The sequence below is a fragment of the Gekko japonicus genome, unplaced genomic scaffold (assembly GCF_001447785.1).
Source record: "Gekko japonicus isolate JY-2015 unplaced genomic scaffold, Gekko_japonicus_V1.1 scaffold43, whole genome shotgun sequence".
Classification (NCBI taxonomy): domain Eukaryota; kingdom Metazoa; phylum Chordata; class Lepidosauria; order Squamata; family Gekkonidae; genus Gekko; species Gekko japonicus.
In genome coordinates, this window is record NW_015173123.1 from 1,628,565 (window position 1) to 1,653,845 (window position 25,281).

The 25,281-nt window shown below is 45.9% G+C and overlaps 1 protein-coding gene across 1 annotated transcript in view; it reads left to right on the top strand.

The window, feature by feature from the left end:
• The first annotated feature begins 240 nt into the window (after positions 1 to 240).
• MSI2 (musashi RNA binding protein 2) overlaps positions 241 to 25,281 on the top strand; it is a 570,680-nt gene continuing 545,639 nt past the window's right edge. The window contains exons 1-3 of the mRNA XM_015421923.1: positions 241 to 339; positions 952 to 1,036; positions 4,946 to 4,987. Of these exons, the coding sequence (XP_015277409.1) occupies positions 305 to 339; positions 952 to 1,036; positions 4,946 to 4,987 (162 nt within the window). The 5' untranslated portion in view covers positions 241 to 304. The remainder of the gene's footprint in view (positions 340 to 951; positions 1,037 to 4,945; positions 4,988 to 25,281) is intronic.

The following is a 25,281-nucleotide window of genomic DNA, read 5'->3' on the forward strand; positions in this document are numbered from 1 at the left end:
CTTTTCTTTGCGGGGCGGCCGTTTGGAGGGGGGGGGGGGGGGGAGAGAAGAAGAGAAAGCAAAAGAGGCGTCTCACGGTTGCCGCTCTCTTCTTTCCCGGCTTCTTCTTTCAAAGCACATTAAATCTCGCTTTTGTGTTTTGGAGGGGCTGAAATGGTGCTGTTCTGTTTCCTTGATTTATCTTTTTTTTTTTTTAACCCTTCCTCACTCCCCCATCTTCTTTCATGTTCTTTCTCTTCTCTTCCCGCCGCCCGCAGATAACCTTAGAGACTATTTTAGCAAATTTGGAGACATTAGAGAATGTATGGTGATGAGAGACCCAACTACAAAACGTTCCAGGTAAAGTGTCTCACTTCTTTTAAATCAAAGTTTTCCTTAATGTGTGTGTGGCCTGAAAGTATGGCTGTTTTATTTTCTGTATACCAAGTGCCAACAAACAAAATAAGAATTGCTGGGAGTGGAAATCCTTTTTCAGAATAACTTCAAAACTCTTTTTGGTTGAAGTTCAGCTTCTTATTTATTGCTGTTGACATTGGTCAGGATTCTAGTGGGGGTGGAGGTGGGTGGGAATGTGAAATGTTACAGAGTACCTTTTGCAGAAACTTACTCTCATTGTTTTGAAGTATCTCTAGCTTTCTTAACCAGCGTTGGTCATACCCTGTCAGTTCTTAACTTCTTTTAAAAGCAGGATGAATTGAGTGTGAAAATGTGGGTGTATTTTGGACAAGGGGTGGGGTACAAGAGAGGGCTGGAAAAATTAGATGTGGGGTCTGCCTTTTTATCCTTTTTGAGTCTTAGATTATTAAGTGGGGTAGACGTGGCAGGTTGAAGTGGGAGAGAATCATAATTGAGAGTGAAGCTGTTTTATCTTGTATTTCTGTCTGTTCCCCCCCCCCTCTCTAGTTCTTGCTGTTCCTTTTCCCACTGGCTTTTGTCTCTTTTTTTTTTCAGAGGCTTTGGTTTTGTTACATTTGCAGATCCGGCAAGTGTAGATAAAGTATTAGCTCAACCCCATCATGAATTAGATTCCAAGACGGTATGTTACATGACGTGGTGGCATTGCTGTTTTGCTCTCGGCTCTGTGCTTTAATGTCTCCTTTATTTCCTGCAATATTATGACTATGACAGGCTTATTTAAAGAGACAGTGTCCCTTTTCTTTGGTTGAGTTTGCTCAAAGCACAAGTCTGCTAGCTTTTTAAAATTAATTCCTTAACTTTGTTGAAGAAAACCCAGGCTGTTGCTGAGCCTGAAAGCTCATTTGGGCTTTATATAACTTAGAAACAATTTGGTAAAATGTTTATTAGCTGGCCAGATCCCCTGGAGAACATCCCCCAAATCATGGTGCCTTTTTCATCCTCCCAATTTCAGCTTTAGCAATTAATTTTGAAGAATGATAATGTGCACAGTTTTGGGTGGGTATCAGCTAGTAGCTAAGTTTCATTATAAGAAACTTACATGCTCAGCCAGAACCTTTTTTAGAAGTTGTAACCTTGCACAGACAGAAGTATTTCTCCTGCTGTTTCTTAGTTCCCTTGCAAGTCATTAACAAGCTTTGAGCAAACTTATAATTTAAAGGACATTGAGGTCATTGGTGCTTCTGTGATGGGTTGGGGGTACAGCTTTTAGAGGAGAGGGGAGTCTGATACAGCTAACAGGATACTTAAGGAAATACACAAAATCAGCTATTTTAATGACTTTAAAAACCCTTTGTATTCTAGTTTGTAAGAATGTGTATTTTCATTCAAACACAAGCATTAAAGGGGTTATGTTTATAATGCTACAAAGTTCTGCCTTGTAATGATGATTTAAAAGTAAAAGGTTAGAAACCAAACTGGCATTTTCATTTTTCTCCCACTGCCCAGCATGGCACAGGTGGAATTCCCCCCCCCCCCCTTTGGAGTTGCTTTAACTTAGGGGACAAATTCTGCTGGGCTTGTCTGAGCATGTACCCTGTGCTGGAGCCTTTCTTAATGACTTGATTTGGTGGCAAAAGGTGATGAGAGACCAGTTCATATGGTTTTTGTGGTGCTACAGAGAGTGTGAGAGAGAGGTGGTACATTTTTATGTGTTAGCAATAAGCCTAAGTAAAAACTCAAGGAGGAAGAAAATCTGTTTTGCAATGTGAAAAAATTCATCCAAGTCCTGGGAAAGAAGTTAGCTATTTTGGTTGCACTCTTACCTACCCATGAGATTAAATCCTCATCTGTTAATGATATATGTCTATTCAGTGCCATTAGCATACAGGACATACAATAGAGAAGCAAAAAGAAGGCAAATCTGCCTCCCCCCCCAGGGGTTTACAATTTAAAAAAACCCCAACCTGATAGGGGGGAAGCCAGCAAAGGGAGAGAAAGAAGAGGCTCGCAAGGGATGCGCATGCCACTGTGTATACTTAAGCTTTGTTCCCATAGTAACTTTCTGGGGAGGGGAGAGTGCTAGGAAACGGGCCCAGGAGTGCCTGCATTGTTTTGATTTATGATGTCATCAAGCAAGAGAAGATGACCTCTGTTTGATTATGTTGTGATGCACTCTCAGGCTTGAGGGTGTCGGTGCGGGAGGCCCCTTTTTGTTGTTGTTGAACCGCTTTTGTTCCAGAATTAAAAGCTCAGACAAGTTCTCGCCTATTAGCTGCTGACTTGTAGACCTCTGATAGTTTCTTGTCATTCAGCATTGCCTAGCGTTTGACTCTGTTTCAACGTTCAGCACAGGAAACAGCTCGGTTGGGTTTTGACATGGAAGGCGTTGCGTTTAAAGCTTGGTCTAGGTAATGGCCATTCGTATCAGAAATAGTACTATTATTCTAGTCATTTCCTAGAGGACTTGTAGATACAGTAAGTAGCTTTGTATCTAACTAACTAATTTTTTTAGTAGACTTTATGTTTCTATTGGCTGTTTTTCTTTTTCTTTTTTTATCTTCAATAGCTGACAGGGAAGTGCAACAGGTATGGATTTTCCATGCTGACCACAAGTAAGGCTGAAGGATGCCCTGGGCTGCAAAGCACTGTTTTTGGTTTGAAAAAAGTTGAAGCCCTGCCCATGCAAAGAGCACCCATTTTTGTTGAATTTCAGATGTTTTTGTATTGTGTATCATGTTTTAGAACTAGAAGGCATACCAAACTGTGTGCCAGTGGAAAATCTCAAAAACAACATTGTGGGAATTCTGTTCAAGTTCACTGTACAGTTTTCTCTTTTCCACTGGCTTGATTTTCTGCTTTTAAAAAGCAACAGTTCAAACTTTACTGGGAGTTCAAAGAACAATTGTATGTTTGTCCTTAACTCTTCACCCCTCCCCCCAAATTCTTTGGGCAACTCAAGGGGAAATCTACACCTGTTGTATTTCTCTGGTAGACAAGAACCTAGCCAGTGCTGAATACATATGTAGATAATGTTAATCTCTATGAAAGGGTTGGCTTCGTAGATGAAGTATTTATGAGTTCTCTCGATTACTCTGCTTTGTGAATTATACAGTGGCATGTAATCACTCATTTCTCAGGTAGATGGTTTTCTTAAAAGTTTGTTCTCATATGGAAAGGGTGTGATAGCACATACCCACGAGAAAGGCCAGTTGTTGAACAAAGAGCAAATTGCAAACATCCTCTATTGTGGAGGCAACAAAGGCATATTTTCTTAACCCATGGAAGCGGTTCTGCTGTCATCCGTCAGCTGAGCAAAACTTTTTATTCCCCCCCCCCCAGACTGAGAGTTAACATTCAGCCTCTGCATGCAAATAGAAGGTAGGCTTTACAGCGGCGACCCCCATCTTACAAGCAGTTGACAATAATGGCTTGCAAACATTAGTTCTAAAATGGGTACAACCGTCTTCTTGAAAAAGAGCTTCCACCCGGCCACTTGGAAACACACTTGTACTCTTCTCAGTAACATGCTCAGAATCACGATGATAAGTTCTTTTTGGAAGCCATTTATAAGCTTCTGTGATAATGTGCATGTCTTCTAGCTTTCGCTCATACATTTAGAAAGATATCTCAGGTGGGTGTAGGATTTGTTTTCACAAAGCAATTCCTAAATATTTCAGGTGATGTCCAGGAGGTAGTGAGACTTGTATTTCTTTGGTCCCGTACATATTTACTGGGTAGCTAAGTTTAATGGATAACTTGCATCTCTGAAAGAGTGAATTTAGAATCTCAGATTTTATGAGGTATTTTATTAGCGTTTTCTTCAATTTGCTATGTGACCGATCTTCATTTTTGTGTAAACGGCTGCTCTGAACCTGCAGTTTTGGCTCCAAAGCTGCATGGCCGTTATCAGTGATAGTTAGAGCTTGATTGCTTTTGTTCATACAGTGAAAAAATGCAGATGGCCCCATGCCTCTCCATAACATGGTGTCAGATTAAGCAGGGTTTTTTTTTAACACAATAAGACTTTCCCTGTATAGGTGGCTCCTTTTCACCGAGGGCTAGCATCAGTCATCCAAGTTAATGGCTTCTTCTGTGTTCAGAAATGGTTTTCGGGTGACTGTTAAAAGCTAAATCAGGAATGCAGTTGTAAAAGTGCATTTCTTGTGAGTTGTTTTAACTGAACGTTCACTTAGAATGCTATTTTTAATCTGAAGCAGGAAACATCAACACTCCCTCTAAAAAAAAAAACTTACTAATGTCCATAAGATGGTGTGTTTGAAAATTAAAAGGAATTTCTTTCTAAAAGATATCTCCAGGTTTGTCATCCAAAATTCGGTGGGCGGGTTTGGCTATGGAGAACTCCGGGCTATACCTTTTGAAGACTCAAGTTTGCTGTCCGTTCCATAATATATGGGTTCATTTTCTTTTAATTCTTCCTCCCTTTAGCCTTGATACCAATCAGTTGCTCTCAAATGGCTCTCCCTACCTGAGAAATGAGGGATTAATCATTTAGTGTATGTTTTTCCTCTTTTGCCTTTCCGAAGAAAACCCACAAATTATGTTGCTTTCCTTTTTTCCTCCCATGCAGATTGATCCTAAAGTCGCATTTCCCCGACGAGCTCAACCTAAGGTAAGAAGGAAGAATCAGTAATAGGATTTTAGGCGCACTCAGATGGTCTCGTTGTTGCTGGGCAGTTCACATTTTGAAAGGAGGAGTTGGGGGTGGCGGTGGTGGAGAGGAATTTGGAGGCTTTTTTAAAGATTTGGAGTACCTGGTATCTTAAAGTCCTTCAGGATCACAGAAGAACTCTGCTTCGTATGAACGAATGCCTTTTTCCAGTCCAACCATCTCCTCGTGGACTCTTCTGTCATTGTGCGTCTGGCTGAAGAAGCCTTGGGGCTTTTCTCCCCCCCCAGTCTTCTGAACTTAATAACCAAATATTGCTGTGTTGAAGAGCTGTCAGAACTAAGGATTTCTTGTTTGTCTGTTTGAGGCTGAACTTTCCAGTGGAGATGGACCAGGGTGATTCTCTCGTTTGTTGACTGGTGTGTGCGTGTGGAGTTGTTCTCCCTCCCTTCTGTCTATCTTGTGCGTACATTTTCTAAGAAGTGTTAGTTCTGTTGATGAGCTTTGGAGCGGGTGAGCCTCTGGCTGCTGTTGGGAAAGTCTGAATTGGAGAGCTTGGGAATGCCTGGGAAAGAAGCATTGAAACAAAGAGCCTTAAGTATGATTGGATAAGTGACCTGTTCTTTTTTTAGGGCTGCCTTGTTTTAATGCATTGGGTTTCTTGCAAGGACATGTCAGTCATGTTCAAAAGAGCTTTTGTATGACTGCTACCTCGAAAGCAGATCCGGCACCCAGGCTGCTGGAAGGCCAGCTTTTGGAGCTGGCTGTAGGTGTTAGCAGGGCACTGCTGCTGTCTGCTTTGAAGTGGAGGAAATACTTTCAGTCTGTGCGGCTGGGCACGTTGGGTTCCCTCCCCTCCTTTTCAAAAATGCATGCTGAGGTTGTTCTTCTAAACTAGTACTGGAACATCTAGCACTAATGGCATATCCCCTAGAGTGTTCCCACCGTTGGAACTAGTAGGTTCTGTGCACTTGGCTAGCATTGCTCTTTTTTTCCATTGGGGAGTGGAAAGAGGGAGGTCATGAGATTTCGGTCGGCAAGAAGGCATGGAGATATCTTCCTGGAGATTTGTTCAGTTAGGAATGAAATACTGGGGGGAAATGGGTCTAATGAAATGTGCTTAGCATAGGCGTGAAGTGGTTTTGGCACTGTGTGCTTTCAAAAAGCCATACACGAACACACCCAGACTTAATTTCTTAGAATTTATGGGCACAGGCGGTGAATGATCCGGCTTGTTTACTAGAGTCCAGCCGGCTAGCCCTGTTTCTACACTTTTCTTTTGCTGCAGGGTTTTTTTTTCCCTTTTTGGATTTGGAGAATCTCAGCCACAAACCCTCTGATGACCATGGCTTGCAAGGCTAGTTTTCCGCCCATTTGTTTTGCTGTTCTGTCCATTTGTTAAGGACAGTGACTATGGAGAGACAGGCTAGGAAGCAAATAGGTGTCTCACTGGATTTGGAGAGACTCTGGTTTGTCGTGAAGCAGTACTCCCCATAAGCCAGTGTTCTGCATGTGAACTTTTGACAGTCATTGCTCTGTGGTGTTAAATTTAAAAGGTACACCCAGAGGAGAAATGGAAACACCACATGTGGTGCTGTAGAAAAATAACTCAGAATCATTTGCATGGAAAATTGATACAGGAATGTTGTAAATGAAAAAACCCCCACAAAAGAACAGCAGTACTAAGCTACACCCACCCCACTGATGTTGCATTTTACAGCTTAAATAGATGCAGTTGCACCAGTAGTTGAAAAAGGAACCCCAAAGTTGCGACAACCCTGTTTCCTGACCCCAGTATGAATATTCTCATAGACCATATCACTCACTTTCAACATCACTTTTCCTGGTATGGATTATAAAAAGCGAGTGGCCAAAGGCAGCCAGGAGATTTAACTATTACTACTTTTTAAAAAAGAATTCTAGATGGCCTTGCTGTTGAGTCCCAGGTCAGGGTTTCAGATGGGCAGCCGTGTTGGTCTGTAGTAGCGGAACAAAATTCAAGTCCAGCAGCACCTTTAAGAACCAGTACAATTTCCTAGGGTGTAAAGCTTTCATGAGTTAAATGAGTTTTGACTTAAAAAAGCTCAAACCCCACCAAACATTTTTTCTTGTCATTAAGGTGCTACTGGACTCTAATTTTGATTAAGTGTATCAAACTGGGCAAAATCAACTGTATCAATCCTGCTAACCTAGCAGTTCGAAAGCAAGAAATTGCAAGTAGATAAATAGGTACCACTTCGGTGGGAAGGTAGCGTTCTGTGTGCCTTGGTGTTTCGTCATGCTGACCGCATGACCACGGAAACGTCTTCGGACAGCGCTGGCTCTTCGGCTTGGAAACGGAGATGAGCACCGCAACCCTAGAGTCGGATTCGACTGGCTTTTGAGCAAGGGAACCTTTATCTTTAAGTGTATCAAACTGGGCAAAATCAACTGCATCAATAGATAGCAGTTCAAAAGTCAGGCTGAACAAACATGTTCATTCCAGCCTTCTAAACACAACAGTAAAGTTGCTTGGCAGACCTGCTTGGGGAGGGCATTCCGCAGGTGAGAAGGCCCTGCCTGCCCTGGGGCCTTACAGCATGAACGTACCAAAGGGCAGGTGCCATATGGATTTATATAGGAGGAGAAGCCCTCAGAAGGAATTGTTTTGCCAGCTCTTCTACCTCCCTTCAGCAGAGTGATTTAAACAGTTCCTGCATTCAGGCAGCCAAACAATTCTGGATTTGTTTGCTCCAGATACGAGCCCTGGAAGTCTTTTGCTTTGCATGCATCCTTCCTCTTGTTGCTTACGCCACGTGGAGATTGAAGGTTTGCTGGGTTGCGTTACAAATTGTGATTTTGTTTCTTGCCTACAAACCCACATTTCTAAGAGAGGATTAAATTGCAATTTAGAATCCTGGTTTGAAAACAAGGAACAAACCACAGTTGCAGAATGCTTTTAATTGGGGCATCCTTATGAATTGCAACTTGTCGTCTCCAGGGAAGCCTGTAATCTCAGAGGTGTGTAGGAGAGTGGGTGGAAGCCCCAGGATTTCAGAGGCTTGTTCTTGAACTAAACAAGCACGTGGTTTGGTAGATCTTCTGAATTCAGCCGATGAATTTGTCAAGCTATTTGCCCAAAAGCAATGATTGCCTGGCATTTATGTAACTCCCTTTAAGGCTACACTATTTTTAAAAAAAGAAACATTTCTGTGTTCGATTTACAGTTACGAATAGTGATGCATGAAAACTACAGGGGTACACTGTTTTTGTTTGTTTGTTGAGTTCTGGGCCATCAGCCCAGCTGACTTTCATGTAATATGCCATCAGCGTGTTCAGGGTTGTTGCCCTTCCTTCTCTTATTATTTGTTCCAGGTCCTGCATGCTTTCTTTCACCTGTGGGCTTTTGCTCCAATTTGCACTGAAGCTGTGGATTTGTAGTCTCTTGGTGCTGCAGAGTTCACCGTTCTTGTGCAATGCATTGTCCTAGATTGCTCAAGGCTATGGATTGGGGCAAAATAATTTAATATCATGAGGATGTACCAGGTTAGATGGGAAGCACTGGAAAACATGCGAGCATGCAGATTGTGTATTTTTACGTGGTGTGTATTGATGTAAGCATGGCAACAATTAAAACTCTCACCCAGAGTGGAAGAGCAAGGCGGATCATGTTCTCACAGCAGATTTTTTGTAATGTTGCTTTGGTTTTTAGAGCAGGATTTGCTAGAACAGCATTTCTGTGTCCAAATTCTGCGCAAAATTTTGGAGGCTGTTCCTGTTTAAAGGGCACGATCCAGCCAAAAGTTAAGTGATTAGGGAACAACCCCCCCCCCCCCGATATAAGCATGTGGTTTAATATCTTGATTTTAATCAGTGGGAGTGCTCTACCCCCCCCCCCCGTCCCCCCCCCCCCCCCCCCCCCGGTACTGACTTCTTAGTAGCTTGTTGCAGAATGCTTTGTAAGGCTTTGTAAGGTTGTGGGTAATGTGAGGATTTCTGATCATGCAAACAACTAAAATCCTGCTTGTACAGGGTTTTATTTTCACCCTAGTGAATGTTTCAAAGGTGCAAGGAAATATTAAAGCATATGTCTGCCTCTTAGGCGCTCAGCATGTGGTTTCACCAGGTGGAAAGCTCCAAGTTTGTTCTGCACCTGCCTTTTGGGTTAGTCTTTGCTATTAAGCTGTTGTGATTTGGCAATATTTTTGTTTTTGAAAAAGGGCTTTACAGTAGAAACGAAGTTTTTTGTTTTTTTGCAAAAAGGATATCAGACAGAAAGAACTTTTTGGTAGTGCTAGTGCAATAAATAATGAAAATATGTATTTTTAAGATCAGCTGCCCGATTAAGTCTTCTGAACCATCTAACCACTGCTTGGTGTCTGCCAATTTTTTTTCTTGTAAAAATGGAAGCATCTTTAACTAGATTATCTTTGATATGTCCCAGTGTGACAACTGCCACTCATTTGAGCAAGGCTTCCTGAAGGTGCCACCTTGCAAATGGGTGAGATGGGCAGTTGCCTCTAGCAGGGCACTCTCTGTCATGGCTCCCATCGGGTAGAACAGCCTGCCTGAGGAGGTCAGGAAGGCTCTGGTGCATCTATTATTTGCAGAATGTATAAAATGGATTTGTTCAGGATGGCATATTTCTAAAGGAAGAAAGTGTTGTTTACTGCACCATTACAGTGTATTTTCTTGGCTTTTACTAAGGTCACCAGCCCCCCAGGTGGGAGTGGGGGATCCCCCAATTTTGCAGGCTCCTGCCCATCGCCGGCCAAGTGGCTGGCAGGGAAAGCCCCACCCCCAACTGCCACAGCTTGGTGTGATGTCCTCAGTATGACGTCATGGAAGTGATGTCATCACGCCGGGGACGTCACATGGCAACATTCTGGTATTTTGGGCAAAACTCTCTGGTAACCATAGAGTTCTGCACAAAATAACAGAGCATCCCTGGTGTGACGCTCTGTAAAGTAAACAGTGTATAACAGTTGGATCTTCTGAAATTTGTGCTAGGTGTCCGATCTCTTGACCCCCTCAAGACTGTCCAAGTCCTCTCCTGTTTCCTGGGATCTTTAAGGATGCAGGCTGGTTTTGCATGTTTGTAATAAAACAGTCAAGAGGAGTCTTCTAGAGTGATATTTTCTTTTGAGTGCTGGTCGGCCAGGGCTGGGGATGAGGCCTGGGCACCTCTTGAGGTCCAGGACTGGGTCCATCTGCTCCCATCAGGAATGGGGGATCTCACACACGACTCCGGAACAGCCGCGCATTTGCTTCCGGATCTGCTGCCTGCTGTCCTTGACACAGAGAGTCCTCCATCTTTCTGTGTTCATACCTCTGAGAATGCGAAACGTCAGGTTCTACAATGCCAAGACCACGGCCACGCAACCCGGAAAATCTACAGCAACTAATAAAAGTTGTGTTGCGCTCCCTCTGTTAGGAGTGTGCATGCCTGTGTGTGTTCCCATGGTGTTGGTGTGCTTGGAGGGGGACCACTGGGGGGACCCCAAAACCACCGTCTGGCTGTAATATCAGGGTTTTTTGAATTGCTGAGCAAAGTTGTTACACTTTTCCGGCCTCTCTTGCATTCATTGTTATTGTTTCTACACTATAGAAACCTTTCTTGCTCTTTTTTTAGAAAAACCACAAGCTAGTGTTACTGTTTGATTTGTTTTTCGATAATGAAGCTATGTAAATTGGTCCATGCAAGTTGCTAGCCCTCCAATTATGTTCCCTCCCTCCCCTGGCTTGCACATGCTTGGTTATTTGTGGCCCTGTAAGGTGCTTCGGACTGTGGTCATGCTTGAGTAGCCATTAGAGGCTGAGGTGAGCTGGCCAAACAGTCCCTGAGGAACCAGGGTTCCAGGCTGCCTCTGTTTCATCTTAGGGTAAGCAGTGGTTACTGATAACAGTTGATCTTTGTCTCTGGCGTGGTGATCAGAATTTGACCAAGTGTGCCTGAGTTCAGAGAGGATATGTCCTAAGAACTGTGGGATTTGCTATTTTGTGTGGTGCTGCTGCTCCTGGGAAGCCGTTCCTGGATTGCCAGCTCTTCAGGTGTGGTTGACTGTGTTAGCCTAGATTTTTTTAGTGAGTGCAGAAATAGGGTATTTATATTTTTCTGATCAGTTATGGCTCCTGTTACTTTCTGGCATTTTGTTTGTCTGTTGTGACTTCAGCAGCATCCAGTCTTGTACCTGTTTGTGCTGGTACAAGATCCTCCTGTGATGCTGCAACGGGATCAGAAGGAAAGAAATTGCAGGTTGGTGTGGCCCTTGTGAATTGTCTTTCTTTAGTTGGGACCTCAACAGTTGCCTGCTTATTTACAGCAGATTGCAAATGTGTAATCCTACACTCTTTGTCAACAATGCCAAGCGGCCTTTGTTTTAAGAACCTTGCTGTAGGGGTGTGACTGGTCTGAGGCTTCGCTTTCATGGCTGGTGGTGGGGGACAGGGGGGGGGCACCTGCTGAGGCAGGCACCTGCTGTAGCTTTGGAGGATGAAAACAAACAAAAATTGACTGACTTCTCAAACCTGATCTTCAGGACCGAAACATTTAATAATCTGGTTAACAATGGGAGAGCAAAGACCAAATCTGTTGTGTTTGTAGTTCTCCTTTTTGGACCAGAGTTTACAGTTTGGAGCCAACAGAGGGAAATGTATTGCTAGCTGAGTGCTCTGTGCCAGTTCTGTAAGATGCTGGTGTGTGTTTTCTTTGTATCCCCCCCCCCCCAAATGGTTGCAGAATCTTGGGCCTCTTTCTTTCTGAGAAGGAACAAGTCTGTGACCTCCCGTGTGCGTGCCCACCCGCCTGTGCTTTAAACCAAGATCGGCTTTCATGCCTCATCCATCAATATGACTGCTGTTGGAATTTTTCAGTAGCTATCTTCATAATCCACTTTCTCCGCTCTGATTGGATGAACCGGAGAAAAGAAGCTGGTAATTTTGCAGACTGCAGCTTTTTGTAAGGCGCCCCCCCCAACGCTTGGTAGGCTGGTCTTGTGGTGACTCGCTTGAGGAATGCTGTGTGTGTGAATGGATGGCTGGGGGCCTGAGTCAGCCCCCCAGAAGTTTCCTGTTCAGCTCCTGACAGAGCTGTTGGTATTAAGGACTCCTCTTTAGGCAGGAGCAGTGGCTCCGTGGTAGACAGCCAGTGTGGTGCAGCAGTGAGTGTTAGACTCAGATCCAGGGGCCCGGGAGCACATCTTGTCTGATCTGTACCACAGCGGCAGTGGGGTGGGGGTGGGTGGGCAGGCTGAGCGCCTTGAGCGAAAGGGCAGATTAAATTGTATACCTTTGGGTGTGTGGTGTGGTCAGTCCTCGCTTGCCCTGAGCTGAGTAGCCCAGGCTAGCCTGATCTGGTCAGATCTTGGAAGCTAAGCAGGGCCGGCCCTGGTTTGCATTTGGATGGGAGTCCTCCAAGGAAGTCCAAGGCTGCCACACAGAGGCAGGCAAGAGCAAACTGTCTCTGCCCGCCTCTTGCCTTCAAAACCTAACAGAGTCACCAAAACGTCGGTTGCAACCAGGGTTCCCTCTAAGCTGAGTTAGTGTGAACTAGCTCACAGTTTTTTAGCCTCCGGCTCACACATTTTTGTCTCAGCTCAGGAAGGATGGCTCTAAAACAAACTGATTTATGCAGTAGCCAAATCACTTGCTCACAATTTTAAAGCCAGTAGCTCACAAAGTTGAATTTTTGCTCACAAGACTCCACAGCTTAGAGGGAACATTGGTTGCAACTGCATGCAAAAGAACAAAAAACAAACTTAGGTCCAGTCCCTGATACCCCTGCTTAAGGGGTCTTGGGGAATGGGGGTTGGGAGAAATCCGTCTCTGCCCAAGACCTTGGAGAACGATGACCTAGAGTAGACGGTACCAAGCTTGATGGAGCAGTGGTCTGGCTTGGTGTGAGGCAGCTTCACCTATCTCTTTTACGTGCCTCCAGCTTTCTCCCAACTTGAAACCCAGGCAGTGCGCTCTTAAATCTGTCCCTCTTCTTCCCCCTCCCTCTCCTCAGATGAACAACAAAAGAGGCTTTGGTAGAGTTTCTCGTTTTCTTGGTCCCTATCTGAGCCTAGTCATGAGCTTGGGGAAATGAGCAGCTGCTGTGGTTATGGATTGTCAAAGCCCCGTGTTGTGGTTTCCTCTGGAGAAGGTGAGCCCTTTGGCTATTTCTTGGCTTGTGTACCAGGGACTCAATGTTGCTGGCCACTTTGGTTTTTCTTACATTCAAAATATGACCCCTGTACTGGGCAAAAAATGCTAAGCGGAGAGACCTGAAGTATAACTCCTGTGTCATTTAGGCTTTTTAGAGAGAATCCTACCTTGCATTGATTGAGCATTGTGTATGTTTTCTTGTTATCATTGCTGCTTTGGGGGAGAGTGTGGGTGGGGAAGAGAGGACTCCTTTTGCATTAAGATGAATTCTCTCTCTGTGTGTGTATGTGTTGTCATCATGGTGCCCTGTGTCAGAACAGGCAGATGATTTACATCTGATTACTCATTTTTCTTTTTTTGCTTCCCCCTTTCCCTCTTGCCAATGTCTGTGTGCCAGGCTCCGTCCGATGAGACTTAAGGATCCGTTCCCACACACGCTAGCCTTTTTGCCGCTTGGGTGTAGGGCAGAAGAGAGCAGAGAGGCCGCCATTTGGGCAATGCCCTTCCCGGCTTCTCTCCGCTTCCCAACTTTCCGAGCCTCACCGTCTACCCAGGCACTCAGCTGTTATCAGCCTGGGGGTAGGTCTGCTAATGACTGATCTGAAACCATCAAATTCATTTATTTGTCACTGCTAGTGACAGCCCAGTTAATGATAATAGATTCTTTTTTTAGCTGGCTGCTTCGTCTGTTGCTCTCTGCACCCCCCCCCCCCATGTGGTATACTGAGAATCATGACTACTGAGAAAATGCAGGTCTTATTTTTAGGCAAGTGGTTGGAAATAGTGCAACACAGCTTGTGCCTTTTGCGAAGGGGAATGGAATCAAAATTTGTGTATCTCTCTGGTTTGTTTTCTTTCTTAATCTACATTTGTTTTCTGGTCCTGACATTCTCCTGGTACTTTTCAGGGCAGGTTTACATGAAACTTCTAGCTGGGTTGGTAGCCTTGGGAGCAGCACTTTGCACATGCTCCGTGTTGCCTGCTCCTGGCTTGCTGCCAGATGGTGATGGTGTATCAGGGATTCATCTTTGAGTGAGTGTGGATTCAGAAGTGCTCCAGGGGAGAGACTTGAAAACCCAGGTTTTGCTCACAGCAGCCGTGGAGACGCACCGTCCGTTGGCTGGCGAGCAAGTGAGATGTTGGTGCTGGCAGGACTCCCAAGAAGCCGCTTGTCCTCCTGGTAGCCACGTTCATGGCCTGTTGCTGTTTTCTGTAAAAACATATTGGAAACAGGCGTAACCAAGACACAGTGATTCGGATTCTAAATGATTCAGAACTTGTTGTGCAGGCTTTCTGTAGAATGCCCCCTAGAATCGGGCAGTCGAAGCAAAATTGAATTTAGCAACTTTGGAAGAGATGTGAAGCCCCCATAATGCTTATGGGTGTTTTGATCTGCTCTTGCTTGTTTATTCTTTTTATTTTTATTTTTTATTGCATGAGGAGCTCAGGACAGCAGAGTTGATCCCCCCATTTTATCCTCACAACAATCCTGTGAGGTAGTAGCTCAAGGTAGCTCCACGAGTGCCCTGCTTGCCTTTTGCCTTCCTTGTTTGGCTCTCCAGGCCCAGGTACCATATTTTTCTTAATGATACTTTGCATCTGAATGCCTGATGGGGTGAGGTTTGTCCTGCCTCCTTGTTTCTTAACAATGGCTGCTTTATTTTGCTTTAGTTATAATTATCCTCCCCTCCCCCCGCATGCTGCTGCTGTTTGTTTTCAGATATGGGTGCTCTGCCGCTCTTAGAGAATGTTAGTTGGTTTGGAGTTGTTGGAGAGCCAGTTTGGTGTAGTGGTTAAGTGCGTGGACTCTAATCTGGGAGAACCAGGTTTGATTCCCCACTCCTCCACTTGCAGCTGCTGGATGACCTTGGGCAAGCCATAGTTCTGTCAGAGCTGTTCTCTCAAGGGCAGTTCTGGAAAGATCTCTCTCAGCCCCACCTACCTCACAGGGTGTCTGTTGTGGGGAGGGGGAGGGAAAGGAGTTTGTAAGCTGCTCTGAGACTCCGAGTGAAGGACGGGGTATAAATCCAACCTCTTCTCTTCTTCTTCTTGTTGCTTTTTTGAAACGTACTTCAGGTGTTTTTGATACTAGCGATTATATTTGAGTCCAGCAACACTTGAGAGACCAGCCAGATTTTCAGGGTAGGAGCTTTCGAGAGTCAAAGCTCCTTTCATCAGATACAAGATGATACTATATGAACGCTACAGGATTATTGGTTCATCTAGTTTGGTATTGGCTAGCATTGGCTCTTGAGCAGAGAAGGCCATTTACTGACCTCTGCTCCTTGAGTTCCTTTGAACTGCAGGTGGCAGGAGCTGAACCTCCTGGGCCTTCTGCATGCAAAGCAGGTGCTCTGCCACGAAGCCACCCCCTCTTCCCTAGTTGTGGGAATGGAGCGCTGGAGGTGGGGGAAGGGGATGGCTACGTTGAGCCACTTGGCTGTTTCTCGCTGTCCTTTCAGTCTTCACTTCGTTTCTTTCCGCACTGCCATCAAGTTGCCAAAAATTGAGTTCTGTGGTGCATTAAATGTGGGTTGGGTGGCAAACTGGGCATGTGATGAAGCAATTATCTGGCTCTTGGCTGTGTGCTGAACTCTGCTCGGATCCACTCCACTTGCATTCCTGACACATAAATTTGGTTTTGTGAATTGCCCCCTGGTGCTTCTGTTGGCAGCTTGCTAGACAAACCGAAGCGTCTGTCAGTTTAAAATCTTAAGCGGTCAAAAACTGGCTTTCTTCTTGGCTGTGTGGGTGGAACAGGACAGACCTGGAGGAGAAAATTAGTAATCTAGTTCCCCCCCCCCCCCCCCCCCCGCCGCCTTCTTTGGGAAGCTCTTGTTCAAGAGTATGAAGTCCTTGTGAGAATGGGCAGATCTTAGCCTATGCCTTGCACCTTTGCAATGGGCCATGTTATGATTCATTTTAAAGGTGAATCATATGTGCAGAGTTCTTTCCCAGTCCTGGAACCTTGGTTTTGAATAGGAAGTTGATAACTATTATCTTGAATGCCTGTAGAAATCGTCTTTCGGAATAGATCCTTTAAAAAATTAACAGATTTGCTGGGTGTCCTTAAAGAGGCATAGGAAGGTTTATCAAGGCAGCATCGACACCACCCAAATATTTCCTCTTTCTTACTTGTTTCAAACGTTTCAAATGCCTTTCTGCCATTTTCGTCCTTCAAGGGAACTTGCCCGTCTATTCCACAGCCTTGCTTCCAGTCCTAGCAATAGTGGGTGGGCGCGAGCCAACCCCAAATGATCCAGCAAATGCTTCTGCATTCTGCCCGATGTCTGCATTGAGGGGCCTCACTAAAAGTCTGTCCTCCAGTGATGTCATCTTGATCCTTCCCACAAGCAACTGGATTAGTCATGGTTGTCATCAAGGATTTTGCCACAGATGTCAGTGACAGTTCTGGCTGGCTAGTGTTGGCCTGTTAAAGATGCCCTTTCCAGAAGTACCCACCTCCCCTGGGATTAATCCATGATTAACACTGAACAGGTCAGAGTTGTTTCATTGACACGGGATTTCTTTCCTTGCAGACTGGTGGCACTTAACCCAACCTTGTTTGGACTAAATTTAGAAATCCAACCTGTTCCTTTTCGCCAAGCAATGCAAGGTCTTTCCTGCATTTGCATAGACTGACAGTGCCAAGAGCCTGTGAAGTAACTCTCTGTGTCCCCACCCTCCCAGCAATTAATCTTGGTCGCTTCATGTACTTTCTCTGGAAATTCTCTCTGTGCTTGGAGAAGGGTTGGTGGTCATTGCTGAGGTGTCACTCTGTCTGTCTTTATGATGTCTGAAGGAGTCCACTGTTGTTCTTAGTGGCAGAAGTATCCCTGTATAGAATTGCATCCCTCCTCCACTAGCTTCTGTCCGGCCACCTTGAGGTCTGGTGCCATAGCATTTATTTTACTTTTATCAATACATCTTTCTCTTGCCTTTCCACCGTAATAGGGCACTCAGTGCAACTAGCAATGGCTAATAGCCTAATGCAACGTTTAGAATATCAGGAAGCATAGCAAATAATTGTAGTAATACAAATTGCAAATCACAAGATACAATAGCAGACTAATATACCATTAAAGTATAAACAAAATCATTAATTGCTCCCCGGGTCAATGGCTGGATTGTGTTCACAGTAGGGTCTAATTTTCTCTAGAGAATGGTGTGTTTCCATTGATCAAATGACCCTGGTTATGAGGTTGCTTTGAGAAACAAAATGGAAATGGAATCAGCTGAAAACAGTATTGCAGGTCCCCGAGCATCAGATGGGACCCCAGCAGTTGCTGCATGGGCTGTGTTTAATTGGGCTGCTTTAAGGGGGCCGATCAGCCAAGTGCTGCATGAAACTGCTCATACTCAGCTAGTCTGATCTGATTTAAAAGTGATGACAACAAAGCTCACAGCCAGAGGTACTACAGTCCTATGTGATTGGTGGCTCCTCATACATTTTCTCTTGAAATTTCATAATTCAAACTTCTCTTTACTTGTAGTGTGTTGATGCATCTGATTAGAAACAGCCACTCCCCCCCCCCCACGCCAGGGAATCTTTTGCATGGGATCTTTCAAATGGGGCCCTCATCAGCAAAAAACCCTACTGTATACCTGCTTTGCTCACCTTGGCTCTTTGTTTTTATTTATTTATTTGATTTCTGTATCGCCCTTCCCCCCAGTGGGGCTCAGGGCAGTTTACAACAGTTTATAAATACAATTATATATACACACAAATTGATATTTCAAAATAATAAACCAGCAGTAAACACAAGTAATCAGATGGCGTTAGACATTATACACCCTTCTCTAGGGGAGGAGATGGGGGGGAGCAGGCTTGATGGTAGACCCTTGTTGTCCGCAACCTGGCGGAACATCTCTGTCTTACAGGCCCTGCAAAACTGTTTTAGGTCCCGCAGGGCACGGATGTCCTTAGGCAGAGAGTTCCCTCAGGCCCTGGCTCTGGTTGAGGACAGCTGGATGTCCTGTGCAACTAAAGGCATGCTTGTTTTGGGGTCTGGTGTCCACACTCCCCATTGGTGTTAGAAATCCAGTTTACTCACACCACCAGGTAGCTCTCAGTTGAAGATGTCCAAGTGCCTCCATTGCAAATTGTTGGGCTTGGGGAGCATAGCAGGACTGGCCGCCATCTCTGTTGCTTGATCTACAAAGCCTGTTTTGCACACTCAGTAGCGTAACAATCAACATGCATGTCCAAAAGGATGGAATGGCCATCTTGCCGCCTCAGCTGGACTGCTGAGGATCTCCTGTGTATGCGGCCGCACAAGTTCTGCACATTGCAGGCGATTCTGGGGCATGTTCCAGGAGCAACACTTGTCTTGCATGAAGCGCCAAGCAGGCCTCTTGGGCCTCTCCATCATCCTGTGTGAATGGGGAGCATGCTGTGGGGTGCGCTGGGTAGGGAGGGGTCCATGGCTCACTGCTAGAACACGTGCTTTTCATGCATTGGGTCCCAAGCTCATTCTCCCAGCTGAAGGGTAGCAGGTCTTGGAGAAGCACAGCTGGGACACTGGAGAGCTGCTGCCAGTTAGTTGATCCCAGGCAAGTCAGGTGGGTCGCCGTGTTGGTCTGAAGCAACAGAACAGAGATTGAGTCCAGAGGTACCTCTATGTTTAATTCTGGGTGTAAGCTTTTGTGCGTGCAAAAGCTTATACCCAGAATTAAACTTTGTTGGTCTTAAAGGTGGCACTGGACTCAGACTTTGTTCTGTGTAAGTCAGCTTCATATGTTCACCCCACATCGTAGGAAAGGTTTGCTAGATGTAGGGCAGTCGTCCTGTAGATAACTCGAGGAATGCTGGGTGTTCTCCAGTACACAGCAACCCACTGCTCTGAAGGAGAACAGGAGGCCCCGTCTAAACATACTCTTCATGGGGAAGTAGTTCTGTATGAGCTGTGCAACTGTGTGTGCCTTTGCTGTTTGCAGATACACCAATGCATCCTTCATACAGAATCCCTTTCTCTGAACTCTGGTCTCTTGGAAAGCTGTTGTCTTCCCTGGTATAGGGATCTGACCGAGGGAGCTCGGGTGCTCAGAAGCTCATATCCTGAAAATCTGGTTGGTCTCTAAGGTGTTGCGGGAGTCGGATCTTGCAGCCATCCCTGTTGTACTTCCGCATTCTTCGAGGTGGGCCCACAACTCCTCTCTAGTCGCTGCTAGCGATTGTTGTTGCACCTCCTCAAAGGAAAAAAGTCTTGACTTTTCAGGGTGTTACCTTTTCTTGAGCATCAGCAAGTACTAAGAGGGGTAACGCTGAGAACATCCTTGTTCCTAGCTCAATAGAACAGCCCGAGCAGCTGCTTTGTCTAGTGGCCAAGCTGTGGGTACAGAGACCTACAGCTTGCCCTAAAATATGTGAGTGGTGAGAAATATGCTGTGGTAAACCCTGGCAATCAGTGGCTCCCAGATTGGGTGTCCCTCCTTGCAAAACAACCCCCAGGCCCCTCGTATCACTGTTCAGAATTGCAGGCTCAAGTCTCTCTTCCATTATAGGAAAAAATCCACGCCAACGTCCGCTGCTGTCCTGCTTACCCTTCCCTCCCACTGGGGCATCCAGCGCTGCTGTCTTCCTGCAAAGGAGGAAGGTTGAGCGGAACTGTGGGGCCTGTTGGTCAGCAGAAGGTTACGTAAGAGCCAGGCTGTCAGGCTTTTGGCAGGTCAGCTTCAGGACATGTGCCGCTGCTTAACTTTGTGCCAGCACTGGACTCCAGTGCCTGTTGTGAATGGCTGAGGGCCTCCCCCAAATCTCAGGCAGCAAAGAAAGCGTACCCCTTAGCATGGGCAGCAATGTCCAGGGTGGGGCTGCCATTGACAAGAGTGCCCCGTTTTTACTCTCTTCTGTCTGAGCACACAGTTAGCAATCAGCAGTGGAAAATCAAACCTTGTCTCTGCAGAATGGCCTGGTCTGGCGGCCACTGGTGCCATTCTTGCCTCTGTGTAGGGACCGAAGGGATGCTACAGAGCCATGGCCTAGCCTGACGCCAAACAAATGCTGGATCCAAATCCTTCTTCTTTTAATTGGATCGTTGCCACTGGGTGGCTGCAACAATTTGCAATTTACATTAACGTCTGCCACTGGAGTATTCCCCCTCCCCCTTTCATTTCTTAAGCTCTGGGCCTGAAGCAGGGCGCTTACTTGCCAGAGCGGGTGTCTTTTGCGCAGGAAAGATCAAAGGGAGTTTTGCTCTTTCATAACGTTCTTAAGACCGTTTAGCAGGTGCGCCTCTTTTCTTGTTATCGTAGACTCCTTTCTACATTTGCTTCTATGAAACCCTTTTCTGTTTTTTTCAACAAAAAGCCAAAAGCAGCACATAACACCTGCTTAGCTCTTCCTTTTTTCTTTAAAAAAACAAAACAAAAAAACCACACCAGCAAGTGGGATAGAGGCCCAGCCTGATGAAATATAAAGTTCAGTCACCGGAAAGGGGAAACTCTGATTAAAACCAGAAATATCCACTCAGTTTTGAGCAAGAGTTGAAACAATCATTTTGAGCAAGAGTTGAAACTGTCCCTCTCCTACTTCTAGGCAATCTGATTGGGTTGCCTAGAAAGTACCAAGTACCACCCAAATGTCTTCCCCTGGAAGATCTTAAGTACTGGAGAAAGACCAAGATCTTAGTCAGACCTTTGTCTTTGCTACTCAAGACAGAATTCACGGTCTGGTGCAGTTTAAGAAAGCTTCATAGGTTTGTTTGCAGGGGCCATAGCTGAGTGGTGGAGCACCTGTTTTGCACATGGACGGTTGCAAGCTCTGTTCCAGGAATCTCCGGCTAGAGGATCTCAAACACTGAGACCAAGAGGTATTTGTCCAAGACCCAGGAGAGTCACTGTGGGGTGGAGGTGACAGTCCTGGTACAAGAGGGAGTAACGATCCAGTAGCAGAAGGCAGCTTCATGTTCAATGGTTTCTAGGCTTCAGATGGCCACAAGTGAACAATAAGGATAAAGGCATATCCTCACCATTAGAGCCATAACAGGAGGGAGGAACATTAACAATATAAAGAGAGCAATACAAACTCTCATAACAAAAATATTAGGCTGCTATATTCAAACAATATAAACTAGTTATATGATCAATGGAAAGTAACTAGAGGCATAAGATAATTGTATTTTGTCAAATTATTAGTTCCTATGAATTCAGGAACTTCACGTTCCTGGGATCCCAGATCAACGCAGACTGTGACAGCAGCCATGAAATTAAAAGACGCCTGCTCCTTGGGAGGAAAGCGATGGCGAACCTAAACAGCATGATAAAAAGTAGAGACTTCACCCTGCCAACAAAAGTCCACATGGTCAAAGCAATGGTATTCCCAGTAGTCATGTATGCCTGTGAGAGTCGGACTATAAGGAAGGCCGAGCGCCGAAGAATAGATTCTTTTGAACTATGGTGCTGGAGAAGACTCTTGAGAGTCCCTTGGACTGCAAGAAGATCAAATCAGTCAATCCTAAAAGTAATCAACCCTGACTGTTCCCTGGAAGGCCAGATAATGAAACTGAAGCTCAAATACTTTGGCCACCCAATGAGAAGGGAGCACTCACTGGAGAAGTCCCTGATGCTGGGAAAGATTGAAGGTCAAAGAAGACAGGGACGGCAAAAGATGAGATGGTTAGACAGTGTCATTGATGCAACAAACATGAAACTGAGCAAACTTCAGAGGACAGTGGAAGACCGGAAGGCCTGGCGTGATCTGGTCCATGGGGTCGTGAAGAGTCAGACTCGACTGTGCGACTGAACAACAAATGAATTCTGGGACTTTAATTCAGTAAAAGGAAGCCATTTGTCAAGTAGATGGGCAATGAAGTTGATGGATGGATGGAAGGAAGGAAGGACTCCTTTATTCAATGAGTGGTTAAATTGGAATTCGCTGCCAAGAGCTGTAGTGATGACCACGAGCATATGTGGCTTGGAAAGGGGGTTAGACATATTCACGGAGTCCATCAGTGGTTCCATAGTGACTACAGTCAGTCCAAATAGTAGTGCTAGGAGGGAACACCCCTGGGAGGCCTTGGCCTCTGTCTTATTCACTGGTCCTCCAGGGCACCTGGTTGTCTACTGCTGCAGTGGATGGACCACTGACCTGAAACATCAGGACTCCTTTGATGCTTGAAGAACATGTGAAGTCGACTTCTGTCTAGTTGGGCTGTTGGTACTCTGACAGTGGGTCTCCAAGACCTCAGACTGACCCCCATCTCCACAGTTGGCGATGCTGTGGATTTAACCTGGTGCCTTCTGCTTTCAGGGCACACTGTCCCAGCTGAACTGTGGTCCCCCTGCACCTCCGTGTCCTGAGGTAGTATGCTTCTTAGCGCCAGGTGGTGGTGGGGAACAGAGTAGGAAAGCTGTTGCCCTGTTCATGGGCTTGCCAGGAGCCACTGGGCCACCCACTTTGGATAGAGCGTTGGACTGGACGATCCTGTGGTCTGTTCCAGAAGAGCTGCTGTTCAGTTGCGTGTGCAGCACAGTTTTGGATCCCCCAGTGCGGCTAAGGCCTGGGCATTTAAAAGCTTGGCGATGTAGGCATCTTGGCCGAGCTGTTCCTGTTAGCAACTGGTTCTTTTTTTGGCTTGGCCTAAAGAGTTTTTCTTCCCCCTCCCCCTCCGTTGGAGTCTTCCCGGAGCCAGGTCTAGATCTGCCCATTAGAAGCAGCGAGACAGGCTTTGGCTAACTCCAGTTCCCTCCTGCATAATAAATCAGATACTAAAATTAGTGCCGGTCTCTCCGGGCAATAATTCTTTCCTGAGATTACAGAGAATCGTGTGTCCTGCTGATCTATAGTTTTTCTATGTTTGATTTCTCACCTTCTCCCCCTTTTTTATAACCTTGAGTACCCGGTTTCTATTCTTAACCTTCGCTTCTCTTTTGGTCTCCCCCCCCCCTCAGTTTCTTTCTGTTCGTGCCCCCCCTTCTTTGGGGGAACTCTTTAGCCATCTTTGGTTTTTTTGCCTGTTTAAACCTCTGTCACTTTAGGCAGATGACTTCCTTGGGACCTCTTCTGAAGGTTTTGTAATTGAGTCTTTTACCACGGCGACAGAATATTATTAACCTTCGCTAAAGCAATTTATTTCATGCTCCTTTGTGGGACTAAGCTCCCTCCCTCTCCCCTCTTCATTTCCCCCCCTCCCCCAGAAATACATACGTGGAAAAAGACTTTACAGTGGGAATAGCTGGACCCGAAGCATTAACTGTGTATGTTTTTCAACTTGAACCGGGGGAAGGAGGTGTCAGCTGTCCAAACTGATTCCTAGTGGTCCCATAAAAATGTTTTTAATGTACCTTTGCGGGGGGGGGGGGGGGGGGGGAGAAGGACAAAACCAACCCTTTTGACTATGAGCAACTCATAAAATGGGTTATATCTCATTTGCTATTTTAATGTCCCCTGGCACTTCAAACAGTACTGCTTCTTGTCTTCATCTGTTTTAAATCTAACGTGGGGCCGCCAGAGGGAGGAAGTGAGACAAACTGGGGGAGGCCCCTTGGGCAGGGTTCAGAACAGCGAGGGAGACCTTGGGAGTGGGGGGGGGGATCCAGTCTCGCTTTGGCCTCACTGGGTGGCCTCGGAGGGCTCTTCTCATCTCTGGTCCCCATTTGCAGAGTCCCAGTACTGTTCACCTTCCTCCTGAGTTTGCTTTCCAAAGGCCTGCAATGGAGTCTGGCCCTTGGTCCATCCAGCTCAGGGCTGTCTGTTCTGCCTGGGACCATGGAGAGCCGCTGCCAGCCAGCGTAAGCAGCACCGGCCTTGTTAGGTTGAGGATGCAAAAAGGAAACTTCCTGTGTTCACTGAATTTGTATTTTGACTGGCAGCAGCTCTCCAAAGGCCCAGGCAGAGAGAAAGGTTGTTCCTGGCCCCTGCTGTCACCAAGATCTTTTAACCGGAAATGCCAGGGATTGAATCTGGGACCTTGTAAGTGGCCAGGCATGTCCTCTCCTACTGAGCCACAAGGGAGAACGTGGCCATCAGTTTAACATGCAAGAGCGATAACATTCATAAGGTAGTGAAAGGCCTGTGAAATGTTGTGATGGTGAGCACTAAGGGTAGGGTAGCACTCCTTTCAAAAGGCTGTTGACGAGGTATCTCACCAAAGACTCCTGAGTAAACTTACCAGTTATGGGATAAGAGGACAGGTTCTGCTATGGATTAAAAGTGGGCTAAATGACAGGAAGCAAAGAGTAAGAATCGATGGACAATTCTCACAATGGAGGGGAGAAGTAAGCAGTGGGGGTCCCCACAAGCAGTGTTCCCTCTAAGGCTAAGGTCGCTAGTGTGAGCTAGCTCACAGTTTTTTAGCCTCCGGCTCACACAGTTTTTGTCTCAGCTCAGGGAGGATGGCTCCAGAGCAAACTGACTTATGCGGTAGCCAAATCGCTCACTCACACCTTTAATGACAGTAGCTCACAAAGTAGAATTTTTGCTCACAAGACTCCACAGCTTAGAGGGAGCATTGCCCACAAGGATAGGTATTGGGGCTGGTACTATTTAATTTGTTCATCAATGATCTGGAACTGGGGGTAAGTAGTGTAGTGGCCAGGTTTGCAGATGACATGAAATTATTCAGGGTGGTGAAAACCAAGGATGACTGTGAAGAGCTCCAGGAAGAATCTCCACAAACCGGGTGAGCGGGCAGCAGTGTGGCAAACGAAGTTCAGTGTTGGTAAGGTGATGCACGTTGGGTCAAAAAATCTCACCTGAAAGTACGGGCTAATGGGGTCTGAACTTGCTGAGACTGAGAGGGAAAAAGATCTTGGGGTCATGACGGACAGCTCAATGGACGTGTCCACCCAGTGTGCTGCAGAGGTGAAAAAGGCAAACTCTATGCTGGGGACTGAGAATAAAATGGCCAATATCGTAATGCCCCTGTATAGATTTGTGGTGCAGCCTCATTCGGAATAATTCAGGACAGACAAAAAGAAGTACTTCTCTACACAGAGAGTGATTAGAATGTGGAATTTGTTGCCAGAGGATTCAGTGATGGCTGTGGGGGGATACACAGTTTTATTAAAAGGGGGTTAGATAGATCCATGGAGGATAGATCGTTCAGTGGCTCCTGGCCATGGTGACTGGGGGGAACCTCCACATTCAGAGGCAGCCAACCGCTGAATCCAGAGCCAGGAGGCAACATCGGGGGAAGGTCTCAGCCTCTATGCCCTGTTGTTGGCCCTCC